Raw genomic sequence first — 23,022 nt, forward strand, 5'->3', positions numbered from 1 at the left:
TCATGCAAATATGAACCGAAAAAATTATGTACGACTCCGCGTAAAGGGATATACAAAAGTGTGCACATCGGTTTTTTTCGGTTCACGCTTGCATAAACCACACAATAATTGCGGTCCAATCTTATAATTAAATTTATATGCATACTTTAACGGACTGAATTTATTTTGTTTTGCTTTAAATACGCCTGTAGTATTGTGTAAACTTCATTGATGCTAATCGGCCTCGGTGGCGTCGTGGCAGGCCATCGGTCTACAGGCTGGTAGGTACTGGGTTCGGATCCCAGTCGAGGCATGGGATTTTTAATCCAGATACCGACTCCAAACCCTGAGTGAGTGCTCCGCAAGGCTCAATGGGTAGGTGTAAACCACTTGCACCGACCAGTGATCCATAACTAGTTCAACAAAGGCCATGGTTTGTGCTATCCTGCCTGTGGGAAGCGCAAATAAAAGATCCCTTGCTGCCTGTCGTAAAAGAGTAGCCTATGTGGCGACAGCGGGTTTCCCCTAAAAAAATCTGTGTGGTCCTTAACCATATGTCTGACGCCATATAACCGTAAATAAAATGTGTTGAGTGCATCGTTAAATAAAACACTTCTTTCTTTCTTTCTTTGCGCATGTGGCGTAACAATGCAAACGTTCATTCACTATTATTTGTATCAGGTGATTTTTTAAATGATATCATTTGGTAAATGACGTAAGTTTGATAACCGAAGCCATTTCCTCTAGTTGTTGTATGCATTTTTACCAATCATTTGGGTATATTGGAAGGAATTGTCCGTTTCGTGTTTAGTTTATATATTTTTAATGTGGATGAAGGGATAAAAGGATGCTGTTTAACTTAACCCGATCCCGCTTGCGTGCATGAAACAGTGGGCAGACCTGGTACTGACTATTATGTATTAATGTATGAACATCTATATAGTGTATGTATGTCGAGGTTGACTGTTACATGGCATACATAGATATTAACGTACTGGCGCAGGGGGTAATTAAATCATTTCTGGCCTCACAAATCGTCCCATGCCATTGCTGGGACTCGAACCTATGGCAACGAATCGCCTGCAAATTGCAGACTAACCACGATGCGTTCTGAGCTATCCAGACATCCGTATGCATGCATGTGTGTATGTGTGTGTGTATGTATGTTTGTATGTATGTATGTATGTATATTGTATGCAATGTAATATACGAAAAATAAACGTGAAATAAAGCACAAAGACATAGTTGAAATAATATTTAATTCAGTTTTATTGTAAGAGTAATTTGTGTATTTGGGTATTCAATCACCTGAGCTCCATCTCGATTGGGTAGTGGTCGCTGACAGAATGAGACTGAAAACAAAATGGCGCATTGCTAAAAATAGGTTTTTAAAGACAAGGTCGCATGACATTTGACCTTATAAATGGCCCAAGAAATATTGCCTGACAGAAATATAAACATTAAATATTTCCCGAAAAGCACTTTATTTAATTATCTAATTATTATGGACATCGTGCTGTGTGCTATCCTACATCTGTGGGATGGTGCATTAAAATATCCCTTGCTACTAAGGAGAAAAAAGAAAGTGTAGCGGGTTTCCTCTCTAAGACTATATATCAGAACCGGCCTCGGTGGCGCGGTTGTTAAGCCATTGGACTACAGGCTGGTAGGTACAGGGTTCGAATCCCGGTACCGGCTCCTCAGTGGGTAGGTGTAAAGCCACTACACCCTCTTCTCTCTCACTAACCACTGGCCAACTAACAACTAACCCATTGTCCTGGACAGATAGCCCAGATAGCTGAGGTGTGTGTCCAGGATAGCGTGCTTGAACCTTAATTGGATATAAGCACGAAAATTAGCCGATTATTAATCAATCAATGTTTTTTAGCGGTGTCGTTAAACAAAACAAACTTTTTAACTGAGCTGTGTATTAATTCTGGTTGCACATCACAATTCATATTTACAGGCATTTCAATTAATTTTTTATATCAAAATACATTCTGTAAAAAAACAAAAACACTACAACATTGAAAGAACCACTTGACTGATATTTTTAGGAAGTTCAATCGCTTGGTAACCACCATACAAAACATTAAAATAGATTGACCACAAAAAAGGGGTTATCTACCTTTAAGCCAAAGCACCTGCCTCATTTTGTTGTTATATAAATGGCAGCATACCACAGACACGGTTATTATTTAGTAATAGAAATAGTAATAGTAATTTCAAAGCTGCCATCCAAAATCACAAGTCATGCCATCGTATTGAACTACCAGAGTAATCAGGTTCATCGTCGTTTACAAGACATTTTCGAATTACTTGTACCCTGCAAATCGTAGGTATCATCCCTTCCTACAAGTGGAACCAGCTCTACCGATTCCCTCCACCCCTTTCCTGAATACTGGAGAGACCACTTTGTCAAGTAATTGTTGAACAGTAATTGTAGTTTATTAGTATTTATTAAACACAGATATGAAAGACAGACAGACGGGTAGTCTGCGTACAGACAGACAAACAGACAGTTTATTCGGTACGAAGGTCATACGGCCATAATACAACCAGAAGGCTTAAGCGCGTGGCCAGGAACCTGTTTGAGGGTGGAGGTTCTGTACTATGGTGAGTGAAGTTTTTAGGAAAGGGGGACCATCCTACTCAGAAAATATACTGAAAAAACGAAATTTCGCTTGGAGCAGAGGTGGGGTTGATCCTGACTCCCCCAACCCCTACATACGCACCTGGTGCATTCAAACACATAAAAAGAGGCATAACAGACTTGTAATAATACTTCACCTCTCGGTAATTCAACCGGTATTCGAAGTCATAGTGGAATGATTTGGCACTGAAGGGGACGACCGCACCCAGAAACTCTGATCCAGCCACCACGAATCTGATAAAGAAACAACGTTAATAAGTCATAGACGGCGACGAGCGCTATTATAATTTTAAAGTCGCAGACCCTAGTTTGAACCAATTAAAATGGAATTCTAAGTTTGGTTAATTTACAAGCCTGTAACACATTTTTATAAAGATGCAATAGAATAGAATAGAATAGAACAGAATAGAATAGATGTTTAACGACATCCCAGTACAAAAAATACATAGGCTGTTGGATGTCAAACTATGGTATATGTGAATAAGTGATGATCAACATCAATATAAAAATTCAAGCGGCAAAAGATGCAATAGTCTGTAACATAAAGTTAAAGTTTGTTTTGTTTAACAACACCACTGGAGCACATTGATTAATTAATCATCCGCTGAAAGTTTGTAACATCGAACTGAGGAAATACGCTTTAAAAGTAGACTAGAGCTCATCTTCATAATCGTTACTTCTCATAGGTACATGCGTTTTTGAACAAATGAAAAAAGAAAAAGAAAAATGCATTTAGTGGTATTGGAAACACTGGGATGACCGGAAACACTTCGGATGTATGGAAATTAATAATCTAAACAATAAAATCTAAGTAACGTCTGCTTTCAGTTGTCAAAAATGACTCAATTTTTAAAAACGCACGCGCGACTCAGAAGTAATATCTATAGAGTCGAGGTTTAGTCTATTTTTAGAGGGTATTCACCATTTCAAGAAAGAAGTGTTTTATTTAACGACGCACTCAACACATTTTATTTACGGTTATATGGCGTCAGACATATGTTTCAGGACCACACAGATTTTGAGAGGAAACCCGCTGTCGCCGCTACATGGGCTACTCTTCCGATTGGCAGCAATGGATCTTTTATTTGCGCTTCCCACAGGCAGGATAGCACAAACCATGGCCTTTGTTGAACCAGTTATGGATCACTGGTCGGTGCAAGTGGTTTACACCTACCCATTGAGCCTTGCGGAGCACTCACTCACGGTTTGGAGTCGGTATCTGGATTAAAAATCCCATGCCTCGACTGGGATCCGAACCCAGTACCTACCAGCCTGTAGACCGATGGCCTGCCACGACGCCACCGAGGCCGGTTCCACCATTTCAAAGTCACAGACTAATGTTTCACTCAAATTTAACTTTATCCGAATGTGTTACAGGTTTGTAGATTAACTGAACTTAGTGTTGATTTTCACGGGTTGAAACTAGAGTCTGTCCTTTAAAGGGACATTCCTGAGTTTGCTGTATTGTAAGATGTTTCCGACTAATAAAATAGTTCTACGATTAAACTTACATATTAAATATATTTTCTTGTTTAGAATATCAGTGTCTGTATATTCAATGTGTTTCTGGTCATCTCAATATTTATAAGAAGCCCAAACTGGATTTTGTCATCAAATAATTTCGTACGTATGAAAAAATAGTTTTTAGGAAATAAAATGAAATTTAACCTAGTACAAATATTAGAACGGTCAGATACACGTTTAATATACAGCCACTAATATTTTATGCAGAAAAATATATTTGATATGTAATTACAATCGTTAAAAAGTCTCGGTTAGTCGATAGCATCTTAAAAATTGCAGCAAACTCAGGAATGTCCCTTTAAGTGTTAACGGTGTAGATATCATGACATCCCGGCTTTATATATATACTTTACATACACATACACATACGCATACGCATACCCATACACATACACATACACATACACATACATATATTTTGATTTACGGAAACAAACCGAAAATGGACTTTTACCTGTCGTAAGCGCAACTGCTTATTCCGGATACTATAGTGTCCTCCGTACTAAGAATTAACCAATGGAATCGATGGTCTGTGTAGAAGAGGTTTTTATGAAGAGATGCCAGTGACAAACCGAAACAATCGGCGTTTAAGTCTCCAGCAAACAGAATGTTCTGGTTGAAATGACAGATGAGATTAGTAGGTTCGTTATAAAATTGATATTAAAAACATCACATACTGTGTTCAATACGAGATGGATAACTACATAATATGTTCGTTATGACAAATGACAAATTAAATAGAACATTAAATAGAATGTTCGTTAAAGGGACATTCCTGAGTTTGCTACATTGTAAGATGTTTTCGACTTATAAAATATTTCTACCATTAAACTTACATATTAAATATATTTTCTTGTTTAGAATATTAGTGTCTGCATATTCAATCTGTTTCTGGTCGTCTTAATATTTGTGAAAAGCCCAAACTGGATTTTGTCTTCAAATAACTTTGTACGTACGAAAAAAACACAATATTTTAGGAAATAAAATGAAATTTAACCTAGTACAAATATTAGAACGATCAGAAACACGTTTAATATACAGCCATTAATATTTTATGCAGAAAAATATATTTGATATGTAATTACAATAGTTAAAAAGTCCCTGTTAGTCGATAGCATCTTTAAAATTGCCGCAAACTCAGGAATGTCCCTTCAAAACATACTATATATAATTTAATGTTCGTTATAATGAAATACATAATAAAGTATATCGGTTATAAAAAGACAAATGAAAATAGAATATTCGTTATAAAATGACAAATGCAAAATTATGTTTATTACAAAATAACACATGAAATAGTATGTTCGTTATAAGTGACATATGAAATAGAACGATCGCAATAAAGCGACAAAATGTAACGTACGAAATAAATGTTAAAATGTTTGTTTTTGTTTAACGACACCACTAGAGCATATTGATTTATTCATCATCGGCTATTGGATGTCAACAATTTGGAAATTTTGACATATAGTCTTAGAGAGGAAACCCGCTATATTTTTTCATTAGTAGCAAGGGATATTTTATATGCACAATCACACAGAGAGGATAGCACAGACCACGGCTATGAAATAAGTATAATCATCAAAGAAAGATTTCAAAAGGAATTTTAGATTTTTTTTTTTTTTTTTTTTTTTTTAATGACGACCTATTTCCTGAACCGGACTATATTAAGCTGAAACAACACGTAACGAAATGACAAATGGTAACGTGGTGCCTTAACAAGTTGTTTACCTACCTCGTTTCCGAAGTGCGACTTTAATGAATCATAGACGTCCACTAAGTGGTTCATCTCAGACACAGTATCACGAGAGCGAATATGTACAGCAGCTATTGCAAAGTCATGAATAGCTGAAATTACAGTAACAACTACAATAGCAACAACATCAATAATAATAATAATAATAATAATAATAGTAATAATAATAATAATCCTCATCATCGTCGTCGTCATCATCATCATCATTGTCATCATCATCACCATCATCATCATCATCACTACCATCACCACGATCATCATTAATATGGTCATAATCAAAATTATAGTCTCCAAAAATAGCTAGTTCACAATAAGATCCAATCAAATAATCCGTTACAGTCACAATCGCAAGTATCAATATATTAACGGCCTCGTATGGAAGTGGAAGGCTTCTATACGAACTTCTCTCTTATTTTGGATTTTAACACGAAACGTGAAGTTAAAATAAATGAATACCAGTAAATGTTTGGTGAGTCTTAGTGCATCTTTGTCGCTTAATCAACATATACTAAATAAGCTATCCCTCGTCATAGCTCGTGCGTCCCCTAGCCGTATTCTGTTTCTATTAGTGCGAGACGTAGCTCTGTGGTACACCGTTCGCTCGATGCGCGGTCGATGTGGGATAATCACCAAGTGACTCAACTCCAATGAAAATGTGGGGCGGGATGTAGCCCAGTGGTAAAGTGTTCGCTTGATGCACGGTCGGTCTGGGGTCAATCCCCGTTGGTGGGCCCATTGGGCTGTTTCTCGTTCCAGCCAATGCACCACGACTGGTATATCAAAGGCCGTGGTATGTACTGTCCGTGGGATGGTGCATATAAAAGATCCCTTGCTGCTAATCGGAAAGAGAAGCCCATGAAGTGGCGACAGCGGGTTTCCTCTCGCAATATCTGTGTGGTCCATAACCATATGTCTGACGCCATATAACCGTAAATAAAATGTGTTGAGTGCGTCGTTAAATAAGACATTTCTTTCTTTCTTTTTTTTCTGTTTTTATTATGTGAGAATAAACCGAATACGGCTTGAACTCAGATTCCGAATGTTTCGTTGACTTAGACCTACCTGCATGCGTTGTGTGGAACAGGATTGCAAATGGTTCGTGCTCGAAGTAATCGTGTGTGTCGGGATACTGGTATATCTTTCTTACACTCACGTGGTCAGTTCTGTAGATGTAGAAAACCACTGTTATAACAGGTATGTGGGGAATGGGGTGGGGGGTGGGGTGGGGGGTACACCAAACGTGTCACTAGAGGACAATAAGATTTTTTTTAAATTTCACTTCATTACATTTCATTCAATCCATTGTATTATTATTATTATTATTATTTTATTTTATTTTATTTTATTTTATTTTATTTTATTTTAAAGAGCCAACACATTGTAATCTAAATCATTGCAATTTTATATTGTAGATGTCACAATTACGCTTCGAAAACGAATAATTAATATTCAAATCTGTTGTATGTATTAACATTTTCTGTTTCTTTATTTTGTAATGATTATTTGAAACGTTTTTTGTTTTTTTGGCATTGTGTTCATACTGACTCATATGTGGAATGTTTACATGAAATAAATTATCTTATCTTATCTTATTTTATCATATCCCCCTCCCCCAGCCCAAGTGCTGAAGAAAATCTTCGCATTTGGGCAAATGACATTCGGACAAAATGACCAAATATGTCTTTTCTAGTTTTCTTCAGATGATTGTACTCCACCAAAATGGGGGCGGCACGTAGTCCAGGAGTAGAGCGCTCGCCTGGTGCACAGTCTTCTCTAGGATCGATCCCTGTTGGTGGGCCCCAATGGGCTATTTCTTGTTCATGCCAGTGCACCACGACTGGTATATGAAAGGTCGCGGCACATGCTATCCTGTCTGTGGGATGGTGCATATAAAATATCCCTTGCTACTAATTGAAAAATGTGGTGGGTTTCCTCTCTGAGACTACATGTCAAAATTACCAAATGTTTGACATCCAATAGCTGATGATTATTAAATCAATGTGCTCTAGTGGTGTCGTTAAACAAAAAAGACTTCAAACAGATTTTAGATACCTTTGTGCTAACAGAAAAATATAGCAGATATTCTCTGAAGACTACGCGTGTTAAAATTGCGAAATGTTTGACATCCAAGAGCCAATAACCAATTAATCAGTGTGCTCTAGTGGTGTCATTCAACAAAACAGACTTTACAAACGGATTTTACAAAATAATTTATCAAAAGAATTGCTAGAATTGCTTTTTCCACCAAAATGAGACTCGTCGTTAGAGTACACTGGCAGTGCTCGCTCTCAGGTGGCGGATTCTTCTTGAAGATAAATCAACGGGTCAAGTATGTCTGACAGATGCGAGCACGACACAAGACCATGCCATTCTCCCAGGTGAAGCCTGACGCAGTGAAGCTTGTTCACAACCTTCATGATTTCGGAGAAAGAAAGAAAGAAATGTTTTATTTAACGACGCACTCAACACATTTTATTTACGGTTATGGCGTCAGACATATGGTTAAGGACCACACAGATTTTGAGAGGAAACCCACTGTCGCCACATAGGCTACTCTTTTACGACAGGCAGCAAGGGATCTTTTATTTGCGCTTCCCACAGGCAGGACAGCACAAACCATGGCCTTTGTTGAACCAGTTATGGATCACTGGTCGGTGCAAGTGGTTTACACCTACCCATTGAGAACTCACTCAGGGTTTGGAGTCGGTATCTGGATTAAAAACCCCATGCCTCGACTGGGATCCGAGCCCAGTACCTATCAGCCTGTAGACCGATGGCTAACCACGACGCCACCGAGGCCGGTAAATGATGTCGGAGAAATGCACTTACGCTTCTTCGCTATTCAAGAGGCGATTATAGACAAACAGTAAGCTGGGTATGTGTTTATATGACGGTCACATTTTTATTATTTAAAAAAGGTGTGTATTACAATTAAATATCTGTATGTTTTAATAAATTAAATACAAACCTACAAAACAAAACCCTTCCAAAAACAGAAATACAAAACAACAATCCTAAAATACAATACAATACAATACAATAAAAGCCTACGCCAAATGTACATAGCAGTAAAAATTACAGTTTTACATCACCAATTCATATTGCATATGGGTATGAACACGGGTTCTCTTGAACAACATGTTACACACATTATTCAATCTGTTTTTAAATATATATTGGGGCGCTTTAGGGTAAGATTTATCTTGAACCTGTATGACTGAAACATCGTAGCGCAATATTAACAGGCTTTCAGTCAAGTTTGTAATTCTAATGACACTGTCTTCTCTGTCTCTGTTAGCTTATACATAAAAAGCAGTTGTTGACACGCAATCGTCTCCATTTTATTTACTTTACTTGTGTTTATTTTTGTTTTTTTTTTTTTTTTCACTTTTCTTTACTTGTTTTTAGCTGTCCGATTGATCTCTTTTTGGAACCAGTATTCGATCTGTGGCCCGACAAGTCGTCTTGTATGGTTACCGGGGGTTTGTAATGTGGATCTCTTGTCAGCATCACCTGGTCAAGCTCCGTCATTAGGTCGTGGTCATTGGGAATGCCAATATTCAGCAGATTGAGTCTCATCAATCCCGTCCCTTCGCCTCTATCAGCTTTGGCCGCAGCCTGGTGCTGCATAGCCGTCAACATCGCCTCCACGCCGACAGCGGTGATCCGGTTTCTGGACAGATTGAGGCTTATGAGAATTCTATTTCCGGGAATCCACAGCTTTTGGTCTTCGGAGCGAGTCACCTTATCCAGTACTTTCATGATGTCAGTCAACTCTGCAAGTTGGTCTTGCCCTAGTGATGCTTTCTTCTTCTTTTTCCGGCATGTATTTCCTTCAACAAGCGTTGATGGCGATAGAGAAAGTCTTGAATGTTTGGAAGATTTTGCTACCAAAGTTAACTGATTATCTTTTGCACTGGATGTTGATGCCTTCCTTAATTTGTCTTCTCTCCGCGATTTTCTGCCGTCTTCTTGGCCGTCCTTCTTCGATTTTGTGGAATGCCTTTCAGTCTTGCTTGGGGATTTTGCAAGACGGGTTTGAAGAACTGATTTGCTGGCTTTGGGCTGAATTATTCTCAGTGACATCTGCTTTCTCCTTTCAACAACCTCCTCGTGAGTAAGAGGGAAGGTGGACAAAACGTCTGCTAGTTTGCAACAGCCAGCATCGCCTATCTTGTTATTGGCCAGGGTCAGTACCAGCAACGTCCGGTTCATGCGCAGACCTGCGGCTAAGTGCTCACAGCCCGAGTCGGTGATCTTATTTCCGTAAAGATCTAGTGTCACGAGTTTTTTGTTGATTTTTTCTAACGTGCCGAGTTCCCTGCCGATTCCTGCAGCCCCCTTGTCCGTGATAATACAACTTCTGAGCGATAGCCTCTGGATCAGACTGTTTTCTCCTATCAGCTCGTGCCAGTTCTCTTCCTGTACTGGATTACCATCCAGTGTTAGATTCTTCACATTCGAACAGGTTGGAAGAAATGCTGCTAAAATACTAACCACTTCCCCTGAAAGTCCTGTATTCCACAAGTTTATAGAGTGTAGCCTCTGTAGGAGAGGCCAACACTGTCTGAAAACATCCATCATCCGGTTATCAATTTTCCAACCTCTTATATATACCTCCGTTACAGTTTCTTGCTTATCTGGGTTGTCCATCAGTACCTGAACAGTTGGTTTAAAGTACTCAAACGAGTCTTTCACGGTGTACGTTTTGGGTGGGGGTGGGATCGGTACTCCGTTCTCGTCGAACTGTTCAGCTGGGACCTCGGCGTTGGCATGGGCATGGTGCTTCCCCTTCTCCGGTTTGACGTCACACGGCGGTATCGGTCTCAGCACGACGGGTGGTATGACGGCCATTTCGTTTCTGCGACACAGTTCGGTGAAGTCCGTCTTAAAATGGCCAGAACAGACGTGACCTTTGTCCTGTTTCCTCACCATTATGAAAATTTTCACGTTTATACTCAGCTGTAGCTACGTACTTAGGTGTTGATTATAATTTAAAATATCAAAAATGAAACAGACATTACAAGTATCCATGTATAAATAGGTTCTGCCTGGAAAAGGACCAAACAGACTAAATAATACAAGGGTGTATATTAAGTAACTACACAGTAGCTGGACTGTTACTAGTTTAGTAAAAAGTATGACATTAGTAACGGACTGCACGCACATTTAAACTACGTAATAAATTACGTCACAATCCGCAGACGTTCATTACGTTATGATGACATCATACTAATTTGTCGCAGCCTCCATTAACTTTAATAATGTTTTTGTCAATTCAATTTAGATTTACATAAGACAAAAAGGACACAGTGTTTTAGATGTATGTAAAGTTTGTAAAAAAATAATTTTGTTATTGGTCAGTATATATTGGTGAAAAATATTATTTTTATTAGCCTTGGATATTCATTTTTATTGTAATTATTTTTTAATTTGCTATTTAATGTTTTTTAAAATATATATGAAAATGTGCAATCTTTTCTTTCTTTCTTGAGATATGTCGACTTCAACAGAATTGTTGGATAAATCCGTACTTATACTACAATATATACTTTTAGAAATAAAAAGGAATTGAAAATGTAGATTTGTACTGCCTACCTGTATAAAAATGCAAAATATTCCTCGAATCCTGGTCCACCCAAACGACCACTAAGTTGCAAGGCATAGGGCCCGCCACCATGACTGAAACAGTTAAAATGCAATGGGCAAACTGAGCGTATACTCGTCATTTTGCATAATGTTTTGTGCTGGACTTTATGCCAGAAATCAAATTTAGGCCTACATAGAAATGTCATGAACAAATCATTTTAATTTAAAAATATATTTTTATATGCATCTAAAAAAAAAAAAATAATAATAATAATAATAATAAAAAATAAAAAATTGTGGTACTGGTTGCATGTAAAAAGTTAGAAAATTATATAAAACATTAATACATCTGGATTTCTGATGACCCATGAGACAGAATAGTACATACCAATGACCTTTGTTATACCAGTTCTGGAGCACTGGCTGGAACGAGAAATAGCCCAATGGGTCCACCGACGGGGCCGTGCAAGGAAGAACACCTCATTTAATTATATTTTTACGTAATTTTGTCATATGCTTGCCGCGGCTACATGAAGGGAAACAAACGTTGAATGTGTGGCATGCAATACAATGGCATCATTTGGCATCCATGTTCAGCGCTAGAATTAAGATGCATAATGCTATTTTATTGTATTCTGTTGTCTCATTATCATCTTGTGTAAGTGTCGGGTACTCGGGTCCGGGTCAAGTTTGACCCTCGAGTTCTCGAGTCCAGTATTTTTGGACTCGTGGAGGCCTTACATTAGATACCATATATCTTACGAGCGAAAACAATTTGAATATGTTTATAAACGACAAATTGTAATATAAATGGAATCTATCTGGGGGGTTTTATTTTATTTACAAAATACAATTTATTTACGGCATAATTGCGGTTTCAGATATAAATTATAATACATCATTGTTCAGGAAACCGATCGCTCGTGAACACTTCGACTGGTACCATCTTCTTCGAGCATATCACATTTTTAAGGTGAGGCGTAGAAACCAGTCTGCCATGCGAAGTGCGATCGCTCACCATCCTAAACATTTTTCAATTTCAATAATGTTCATTTCATGGGATGGTGTGGCTTTGGTGTCAAGGTCATCACCACAGAACAGCCAATGGGGTGCCTTTAAATCGATCTCGCCAACTGGTGTGTAGAAAAATACGATGAACACGGTATAGGAAAAGCGGAACTTGGAAAGCGGAATGTGGTATACGGAATTCGGTAAAAACACTGCGTGCACTATTTTTACTTGCAGTGCGAGAGATGTGACGCCGGTTTTGGCTGTTCCTGATCGATGTAACCGAATCGAGCAGAAAAGGCATTCCCTGATAATTTTTTACTAATTTTTCTATCACTTCTTCACTCAGCATTTTCTAGATGGAAATTTGGTAGCCCGAGTACTCTGACGGCAAGAAAGCTAGATGGACATTTGACAGTTATAACCGAATACTCTGATGGCAAGAAAGCTAGATGGACATTTGACAGTTATAACCGAATACTCTGACGGCAAGAAAGCTAGATGGACATTTGACAGTTATAACCGAATACTCTGATGGCAAGAGAGCTAGGCGAACATTTGGACAGTTATAACCGAGTACTCTGACGGCAAGAGAGCTATAGACGGACATTTGAACAGTTATAACCAAATCCTCTGACGGCAAGAGAGCTAGGCGGACATTTGAACAGTTATAACCGAATACTCTGATGGCAAGAGAGCTAGGCGTCATTTGAACAGTTATAACCGAGTACTCTGACAGCGAGAGAGCTAGGCGGACATTTGAACAGTTATAACCGAGTACTCTGACGGCGAGAGAGCTAGACGGACATTTGGACAGTTATAACCGAGTACTCTGACGGCGAGAGAGCTAGGCGGACATTTGGACAGGTATAACCGAATACTCTGACGGCGAGAGAGCTAGACGGACATCTGGACAGGTATAACCGAGTACTCTGACGGCAAGAGAGCTAGACGGACATCTGGACAGTTATAACCGAGTACTCTGACGGCAAGAGAGCTAGGCGGACATCTGAACATTTGAACAGTTATAACCGAATACTCTGACGGCAAGAGAGCTAGGCGGACATTTGAACAGTTATAACCGAATACTCTGACGGCAAGAAAGCTACATTTGAACAGTTATAACCGAATACTCTGACGGCGACAGAACTAGGCGGACATTAGAACAGTTATAACCGAGTACTCTGACGGCCAGAGAGCTAGACGGACATTTGGACAGTTATAACCGAATACTCTGACGGCAAGAGAGCTAGGCGGACATTTGAACAGTTATAACCGAATACCCTGGCGGCGAGAGAGCTAGACGGACATTTGGACAGTTATAACCGAATACTCTGGCGGCAAGAGAGCTAGGCGGACATTTGAACAGTTATAACCGAATACCCTGGCGGCGAGAGAGCTAGACGGACATTTGGACAGTTATAACCGAATACTCTGGCGGCAAGAGAGCTAGGCGGACATTTGAACAGTTATAACCGAATACTCTGGCGGCGAGAGAGCTAGGCGGACATTTGAACACTTATAACCGAGTACTCTGACGGCGAGAGAGATTGGCGGACATTTGGACAGGTATAACCGAATACTCTGACGGCGAGAGAGCTAGGCGGACATTTGAACAGTTATAACCGAGTACTCTGACGGCAAGAGAGCTAGGCGGACATTTGAACAGTTATAACCGAATACTCTGACGGCGAGAGAGCTAGGCGGACATTTGAACAGTTATAACAGAGTACTCTGACGGCAAGAGAGCTAGACGGACATTTGAACAGTTATAACCGAATACTCTGACGGCAGAGAGCTATGCGGACATTTGGACAGTTATAACCGAATACTCTGACGGCAAGAGAGCTAGGCGGACATTTGGACAGTTATAACCGAGTACTCTGACGGCAAGAGAGCTAGACGAGCATTTGGACAGTTATAACCGAGTACTCTGACGGCGAGAGAGTTAGACGGACATTTGGACAGTTATAACCGAGTACTCTGACGGCAAGAGAGCTAGACGAGCATTTGGACAGTTATAACCGAGTACTCTGACGGCGAGAGAGTTAGACGGACATTTGGACAGTTATGACCGAGTACTCTGACGGCAAGAAATAACTGTCCAAATGTCCGTCTAGCTTTCTTGCCGTCAGAGTACTCAGGCTAGAAACTTGCAGCATTTTTACATTATACAGTATCCATACCCCAGCGGATATGGATACTACCTGGAGCGATGAGTTATTCCTTATACAGGTAAATGAAAATAGCCCAGAGCGATCAAACACCTATACTGCATTCCGCTTTATATTCCGCTTTCCACATTCCGCAATCCATGTTTAGCTAAATCAAACACCTATACCGCCTTCCGCTTTATATTCCGCAATCTATGTTTAGCTAAATCAAACACCTATACCGCATTCCGCGTTATATTCCGCAATCTGGCTTTAGCAAAATCAAACACGTATACCGCATTCCGCATTATAGTCCGCAATTCGTGTTTAGCTAAATCAAACACCTATATCGCATTCAACTTTATTTTCCGCTTTCAACATTCTGCAACTCATGTACGGCAAATCAAATACCTATACCGCATTCCGCTTTATATTCCGCGTTCCACATTCCGAAATCCATGTTTAGCTAAATTAAACACCTATACCGTGTTAGCGTGCTTTTTTGGGTGCGGTAGGGCGTAAGCGGTTTCGGCCGATAGTTTTGCCTGGTAGGAAGCTTCCCCACCCCGGCGCGCCTGCCCCATGAAAATCCGGCCCGGCTACCATTGGGCTTAGCCCGGTGTTGGATCGCACTCTGGATTGGGAGCAATGCTCCCCCCTTTGTGAACCCTTTGTCCTCCAGGGCTAAGAATGATAATGTAATGTTTATTGTTAATAGTAATATTGTATATATTATATTTTAGACTAGCCCGATCGAAATTAGCACCAGATAATATAATACATAACAGAACATAGCCTGAATTAAATTGGTTTTTCCTTTGGTGCGTTCTAAATTTATATATATATATATCTAGTGATATATAGTAATTGTAAACTTACCCCCTCCCCCATTAGGATAATTAGAACTTGGTCATACTATTCAAATTTGGTAATTGACCCCATCATCCTATTACCTTCCCCTATCCCCCCCCCCCCCCCCCCCGCCATGAAATCGTGGGCTGACCGGTGTCAGAACCCGAATCCATGGTGGGCGTGCCTGAACCGTAAGGATGTGGGCACGTTAATACAGTTCCCTTCCCTTCCCTTCCCTTCCCTATACCGCATTCCACTTTATATTCTGCATTCCGCATACGATGTTTAGCTAAACCACTTGGTATCGTTTATATCCCGAGTGAAAGAGGGATTAAGAACAGTGCATGTGTATGTGTGTGTGTATGTGTGTATGTGTGTGTATGTGTGTATATGTGTGTGTGTGTGTGTGTATGTGTGTGTATGTGTATATGTGTGTATATGTGTGTATGTGTGTGTGTGCGTGTATGTGCGTGTATGTGTATGTGTGTATGTGTATGTGTGTGTGTGTCAGTGTGTGTATGTGTATGTCTGTATGTGTGTGTGTGTGTGTCTGTGTATGTGTGTGTATGTGTGTGTGTATGTGTGTGTGTGTATGTGTGTGTGTGTGTGTCTGTGTGTGTGTGTGTATGTGTATGTGTGTGTGTATGTATGTGTATGTGTGTGTATGTGTGTGTGTGTGCGTGTGTGTGTATGTGCGTGTGTATGTGTGTATGTGTATGTGTGTGTGTATGTGTGTATGTGTGTGTATGTGTGTGTGTGTGTGTGTATGTGTGTGTGTCTATGTGTGTATGTGTGTGTATGTGTATGTGTGTGTGTGTCTGACGCCTAATGATAAAATAATACTAGGACGGAAGCAGTATAAACTTTAGCTAGCTGAAAGTGATATCACGTACTGATTGAAGGTTTTTTTGTTTGATTTTTCATTTCTTTTTGTTGTGGGGGGGGGGGGGGATTTTGTGAGTTGTGTGTTGTTGTTTTTGTTGGGGTTTGTTTTTGTTTGGGGTTGGTGGGGGGGGGGGCTAGCTGTTAACTTTTTCATTCACATTAATTAATGATGGTGGGATCTCTTGACGCAAATACCTGTTAAGAGCTTGGAGAATGTCATTTATGCCTTTCGTGTCCATAACTTCTTCAATAACTGCAATATCGTACCGACTCATAATCTTTAAAAACAATTTAATTAATATATATATATATACTCTTCAAAAGAAGAAACGCAAAACCACATTGTCGTAACATTTGGAGAATTCATTTAATTATTGAATGGTGAGTCCGATAATTACCAAATGTTGCAGGATTGTTCACAATTCACTCTAGTCCATTGTGAGTAAGTGATAGGACACACCACCAAGGTCAAGGTCATCTGGAGTCAATACCGGGTGTGGCCTCCGCGTGTGTTGACAACTGCCTGGCACCGCCTGCCCATTGAAGCAACCAGAGTACGGATGACGTCCCGGGGGATGGTGGCCCACTCGGCCTGCAAGGCTGCTGCCAGCTCGGGCAGGGTCTGGGGCTGTGGTTGTCGCTGTCGGAGGCGTCGGTCCAACTCGTCCCATAGATGCTCAATTTGGTTCAAATCCGGTGATATCGATGGCCAAGGAAGGACATTAATGTTGTTGTTCTGTAGGAAAGCCGTTGTGAGACGTGCTGTGTGAGGCCTGGCGTTGTCATGTTGGAACACTGCGTTGCCGTTGGCCATAACTGGAACGATGTGTGGCCGGAGGATCTGGTCAATGTAGCCCTGTGCATTCAGGTTGCCCTGCACGTGGACCAGGTCAGTTCTGCCAGTGTGTGAGATGGCTGCCCACACCATGACACTACCCCCGCCGAATCTGTCCACTTCCTGCACGCAGTTTGCCGCATAACGTTCACCACGACGCTTATACACGCGACATCTTCCATCATGACGTCGGAGTAGAAATCGGGACTCGTCACTGAACCACACCTGTCTCCATCGCAGTTGAGGCCATTGTCGATGAATCTGGCACCACTGCAGTCGGAGTCGACGTGGTGTGGTGTTAAGATGACACCTCGAACTGGACGTCTGGCACGAATTCCTACCTCACGTAGGCGGTTCCGTACGGTCTGGTCGGATATCCTGCGCAAACCTGGCATTGCTGCGGCTGTGGAGGTGGCAGTAGTCAATCGTTCCCGAAGGTGGCGTACCCGGATGTAGCGGTCCTGCCCGGGGGTGGTGACCCGTGGTCGGCAGGATCTAGGGAGGTCACGTGTTGATCCATGTTGCTGGTAACGGTCCCACAGTCTGGAGATGGTGCTTGGGGACACATGGAATGCCCTGGCAACGGCCGTTCTGGATTCGCCTGCGTCTAGTCGGCCGATGGCAGTTTCTCTGCGGTTCACTGAGACGTGGCATGTCCTGGATTGTCAACCGTCGGCCAGATACAGAGGCCAGGCAAGCGAACACCCTGCACTTTTATACTGTCGGTGTTCATGTTGCACGTGCAGACAACGCACGTGCAGTGGTGACATGGTTTGCACGTGGCTGCGTTTTTGCGAATATTCACATTTTGGAACTTTATTGTACAGTAGCTGCGTTTTATCGAATGTAACCGTGGGAATGTGTTTGGGACATGCAATGACCTTATATTCACAAAGCATGAACCGGTAGGAAACATAAAATCGGAGTTATAACCCATTTGTACCCTTTTGCGTTTCTTTTTTTGAAGAGTATATATATATTTTTTTTTTTAGAAAATAAAAAATAAACAAAGAACAAGAATAACATTAAAACAGAACTGATGTGTGGCAAAGCCTCTACATGTATAATAAGTCTCAAGCAGTGCTCCACGTGTTGTTCACCGAAGTATGTGGTATGTCCTGTCCTGTCTATAACAAAGTGCATTATAAATATATGATTCATCGCTGCTCTGGTGTTCGTTCCTCTTCTTCTATAACGATAGTTAACGTTTACAAGTCATTTTCCATTTTCAAAACGGTTTACGTTAGTCAATGCTAATTAGAAAGGATCGAACGTTTCCCAGAATCACGAATTGCATTGCCAGTGGTGACAGGATTGAATCATGACAATTTATCATACTTTAGCAGTAGTGATATTCAAATGATGGATTATAATCAAAAATCGATCGATTTGTCTTCACCACTGTGATGATCGATTATAATCAATAATCCATCGGTTTGTCTTCACCACTGTGATGATCGATTATAATCAATAATCCATCGGTTTATCTCACCACTGTGATGATCGATTATAATCAATAATCCATCGGTTTATCTTCACCACTGTGATGATCGATTATAATCAATAATCCATCGGTTTATCTTCACCACTGTGATGATCGATTATAATCAATAATCCATCGGTTTATCTTCACCACTGTGATGATCGATTATAATCAATAACCGTACCGGTTTATCTTCACCACTGTGATGATCGATTATAATCAATAACCGTACCCGTACAAGTGAGACAATGTAGAGCAACTATTTTAGCAGTAACTAATCAACGATATAAGTTACACAATAATTATTTGATTATCTACTAGTTTCTCATTCTCTTTTTAATCCCCCCCCCCCCCCCCCCCCCCCCCCCGTCCGTCACAATACTGAACGTATCAACCGGTTTCCAAATGCAATACTATGGGATGCTTTGACATCCATGTTCAGTGCTGGAATTAAGATGCATAATGCTATTTTACTTATATTCCTTTGTCTCATTATCATCTTGTGTAAGTGTCGGGTACTCGGGTCCGGGTAGGGTTTGACCCTCGAGTACTCGAGTCCAATATTTTGGACTCGTGGAGGCCCTAGATGGGATTCCGCCGATTCCCAACACTATTGACTAGAATATAGGTCTACCTTGACGTAGATGTCCAACAGACCGGGATGTGTCTTCAGTTTACTCCCAGTCAGGCTGTTTATGTTAAAGGCTCCAATCTTCAGGGAGTAGATTACTGACACCGTGGACAACAGACACAGGAATCCGGTCCAAAACCTAGTATCCATGGTAACCATTGCACAGTTCACTCTGGTGTGTGTATGGAAAAACTATATTAAAAGGGGAAATCTCAAAGGTGCATAATAGAAAAGAATTACTAATTTTCTTGACAAATTTGACAAATTTTGTTCAAATGCATATAAATTATATGAGCTCGACAAATATTTTACATGTTTTTATAACAGGATATTTTTCACAGATAATATTAAAACGAACATAAATCATAGTCACGTCTATAATTGTATACACTTTTATAACATATTTGGTTTCATTATTCATTAATTACAAAAAAAAAGAAGAAGAAAGGAATCAACTGATATTGCATTTGAAGTTAAACACATACCTTACTCCCTGCTGATTATTCGCAGGTGTTTTTTGTTATTACATTCTCATTCTTATCTTGCATGTGTAGGTTTTATATTCTTTGTGTGTCAAACCAGCCAACAGCTGTGAATTTGGGTAGCTTAAAAACATATCTGTTCTGTCTTCAATGGAAGTTAAAGTTTGTTTTATTTAACAACACTAGAGCACATATATTTATGAATCATCGGCTATTAGATGCCAAACGTTTAATGATTTTTGACACGAAAGCTCAGTGAAAACCCATAGCCTTTTCCCCATTAGCAGCTGAGAGGGATTGGTCATAGTATATATCGTTATTAATGAATTCAACATCTGCTTTAGCTAAACAGCGACGCAATCCATGGCGACCACTGTATGTACACGTTGTTCACACTAAGATAACGTGTCAGTTCTTGCCAACGCGGGTTACTTTATTAAAGCGCCATAACACAAGTACGCTTTCCGCATACCGCATACCGCGTACCGTGTGCATATAAACAGATAACATTTATTCATTCATTCATAAACAGATAAATGAAATAACCTTTAGTTATCAAACACATATACCGCATTCCACTTTCCGCATACCGCGTACCGTGTGCATATAAACAGATAAATGAAAATAACCTTTAGTTATCAAACACCTATACCGCATTCCACATACCGTGTGCATATAAACAGATAAATGAAAATAGCGTTTAGTTATCAAACACCTATACCGCATTCCGCATACCGTGTGCATATAAACAGATAAATGAAAATAGCCTTTAGTTATCAAACACCTATATCGCATTCCGCTTTCCGCATACTGTGTGCATATAATCAGATAAATGAAAATAACCTTTAGTTATCAAACACCTATACCGTATTCCGCTTTCTATTCCGCGTTCCACATATCGTGTTTAGCTAAAAGCGATTTTCTAATTCGTATCGTTTATATCCCGAGTGAAACAGCGAGTGAGAACAATGCGCCTAGTGAAATTATTGTATGGAATGGAAACGATGGAGAGTACCTGTTAAAATCCGTCACATGTTTACGAGAGAGAGAGAGAGAGAGAGAGAGAGAGAGAGAGAGAGAGAGAGAGAGGGGGGGGGAGGGGGGGGGGGGGGGGGCGGACGGACGGACAAACAGTATTACGATAGTTAATACAGGGCGCTTTGCCCCCTCGATCTCAGCCAGACCTCACCCCCACCCAATCCAATATTTACTTGATTCCGCCAAGTCTGTTAAAAGACCTACCTGGCTTTTTGTGTCTTATTAGCATAAATTTGACATGCACCGGGACCATGCAATTAAGCAGGTCTGACTGTACTATAGAACAGAACAGGACAGAAACCAGTAGAAACTTTCGCGAGCTAAAAAGTGGTATCACGTACTAACTGACCTGCCTCGGTGGCGTCGTGGTTAAGTCATCGGACATAAGGCTGGTAGGTACAGGGTTCACAGCCCGGTACCGACTCCCACTCAGAGCTAGTTTCAACGACTCAGTGGGTAGGTGTAAGGCCACTACACCTTCTTCTCACTCACTAACCACTAATACTTAATAACTAACCCACTGTCCTGGACAGACAGCCCAAATAGTTGAGGTGTGTGCCCAGGGCAGCGTGCTTGAACCTTAATTGGATATAAGCACGGACATAAGTTGAAATGAAATGAAAAAAAACGTACTGATCAAAGTTGTTGGGGTTTTGTTAATTTTAAAATTTGGTATATTGTAAACTTTTTCATTCACAGTAACTAAAGATGGCGGAATCTCTTTGTGCAAATTCCGGTTTCCGTCCTATCGTATCGTATTAATTTAATATTCGGCTTTAGACCCACCCACCCCCCCCCCCACCCCCACCCCCACCCCACCCCCGGAAAAACGTTTACCAAGCGTTCACAAGTGTTAGGTCTCTTAAACACGCGACGGATTTGGTTCTTTCTATCGTTTTTATTCCATAGAATAATTTCACTGGGGCGTATTGTTCTCACTCGCTGTTTCACTGGGGATATAAACCATACGAAATAGAAACTCGCTTAAAGTCGCAGACCCTAGTTTTATCCCGTGAAAATTGACACCAAGTTTGGTTAATCTACAAACCTGTAACACATTTGGATAAAGTTACAAAAGAGTAAAACAAGATTTATTGGCAAAATCATTATATGCCAGAAAATATTTGTATCTTCTGAAATGAAAAAAAAAGGGTGGGGGGCATTTATTATACTGTCCGACCCGCTAAGATGGAAATAGTGGGGTGGGGGGTGGGGGTGGGTTGGAGCGCGTAAAGTCCAGCATACGATATTATGCAAAACGGCAAGTAGGCTATACAATCGCTTTGCCCATTGTACGTTTAACTGTTTCAGTTACGATGAAACAGGATTCGAGGAACAGTTTGTATTTTTATACAAGTAGGCAGCACAAATCTATATTTTCACTTTATTTTTATTTCTAAAAGTATATATTGTAAAGAATGGAGTTAATCCAACAATTCTGTTGAAATCGACATATCTAGTTTATAATGATCATAATTGTTTTTAAAATAGTAATAACTGTGTAACGTTAAGTTCTTAAAAAAGAAGAAAAAAGATTGTACATTTTTAATATATTAACCCCCCCCCCCCAATTAAATGCAAAAAAAACCCCACAAAAATACCCACCAAAAAAAAAAAACACACACACACAAAAGACCCAACCCCACAAAACCCCCTATTAAAAATGGATATCCAAGGACGCTGTTAAGTATACAATACATGTAATAAAAATTACAAGGTATTGCTATTTTATTTATATATTGACCAGTATATCACAAACTGCAGATACATCTTTTTATTATTTCCAAAACACTATTTTCTTTTCTTTTTATGTCAGACCAAACTGAATTGACAAATCCCCACTGTTACAGTTAATGGAAACTGCGACAAATTAGTATGATGTCACCAGAACGTAGTGAACGTCCACGGCCTGTGACGTAATATATTGCGTAATTTAAATGCGCGTGCAGTCCGTTAATAATGTCATTTTTTTGCTAAACTAATAACAGTTCAGCTGCTATGTAGTTACTTTTACCTCCTTGTATTACAATCTGTTTGGTCCTTTTTTCAGTTTGTTCATAAGGCAGAACCTATTTATAAATGGATGCTTGTAACGTGTGTTTCATTTGATTTTTAAATTTAATTATAGTCAACATCTAAGAAAACAGTGAAACG

The 23,022-nt window shown here is 40.0% G+C and overlaps 1 protein-coding gene across 3 annotated transcripts; it reads right to left on the reverse strand.

The window, feature by feature from the left end:
- Positions 1 to 1,221: 1,221 nt before the first annotated feature.
- On the reverse strand, positions 1,222 to 23,021 carry LOC121370269 (deoxyribonuclease-1-like). 3 transcript variants are annotated; one of them, XM_041495400.1, is made up of 9 exons: positions 22,883 to 23,021; positions 19,352 to 19,520; positions 16,595 to 16,677; positions 11,511 to 11,594; positions 6,975 to 7,075; positions 5,892 to 6,004; positions 4,611 to 4,768; positions 2,770 to 2,866; positions 1,222 to 1,331 (listed from the first exon to the last, which is right to left on the reverse strand). In XM_041495400.1, exons 2-9 carry the CDS (start codon positions 19,505 to 19,507, stop codon positions 1,284 to 1,286), a joined length of 840 nt encoding a protein of 279 aa, XP_041351334.1. In that variant the 5' UTR covers positions 19,508 to 19,520; positions 22,883 to 23,021; the 3' UTR covers positions 1,222 to 1,283. The 3 variants fall into 3 exon arrangements, with proteins under 3 accessions (XP_041351334.1, XP_041351335.1, XP_041351336.1); XM_041495401.1 differs by having other exon boundaries at positions 19,352 to 19,540; positions 22,883 to 23,010; XM_041495402.1 differs by lacking the exon at positions 11,511 to 11,594.
- Between the last annotated feature and the right edge of the window lies 1 nt (position 23,022).

The sequence above is a fragment of the Gigantopelta aegis genome, chromosome 4 (assembly GCF_016097555.1).
Source record: "Gigantopelta aegis isolate Gae_Host chromosome 4, Gae_host_genome, whole genome shotgun sequence".
Lineage (NCBI taxonomy): Eukaryota > Metazoa > Mollusca > Gastropoda > Neomphalida > Peltospiridae > Gigantopelta > Gigantopelta aegis.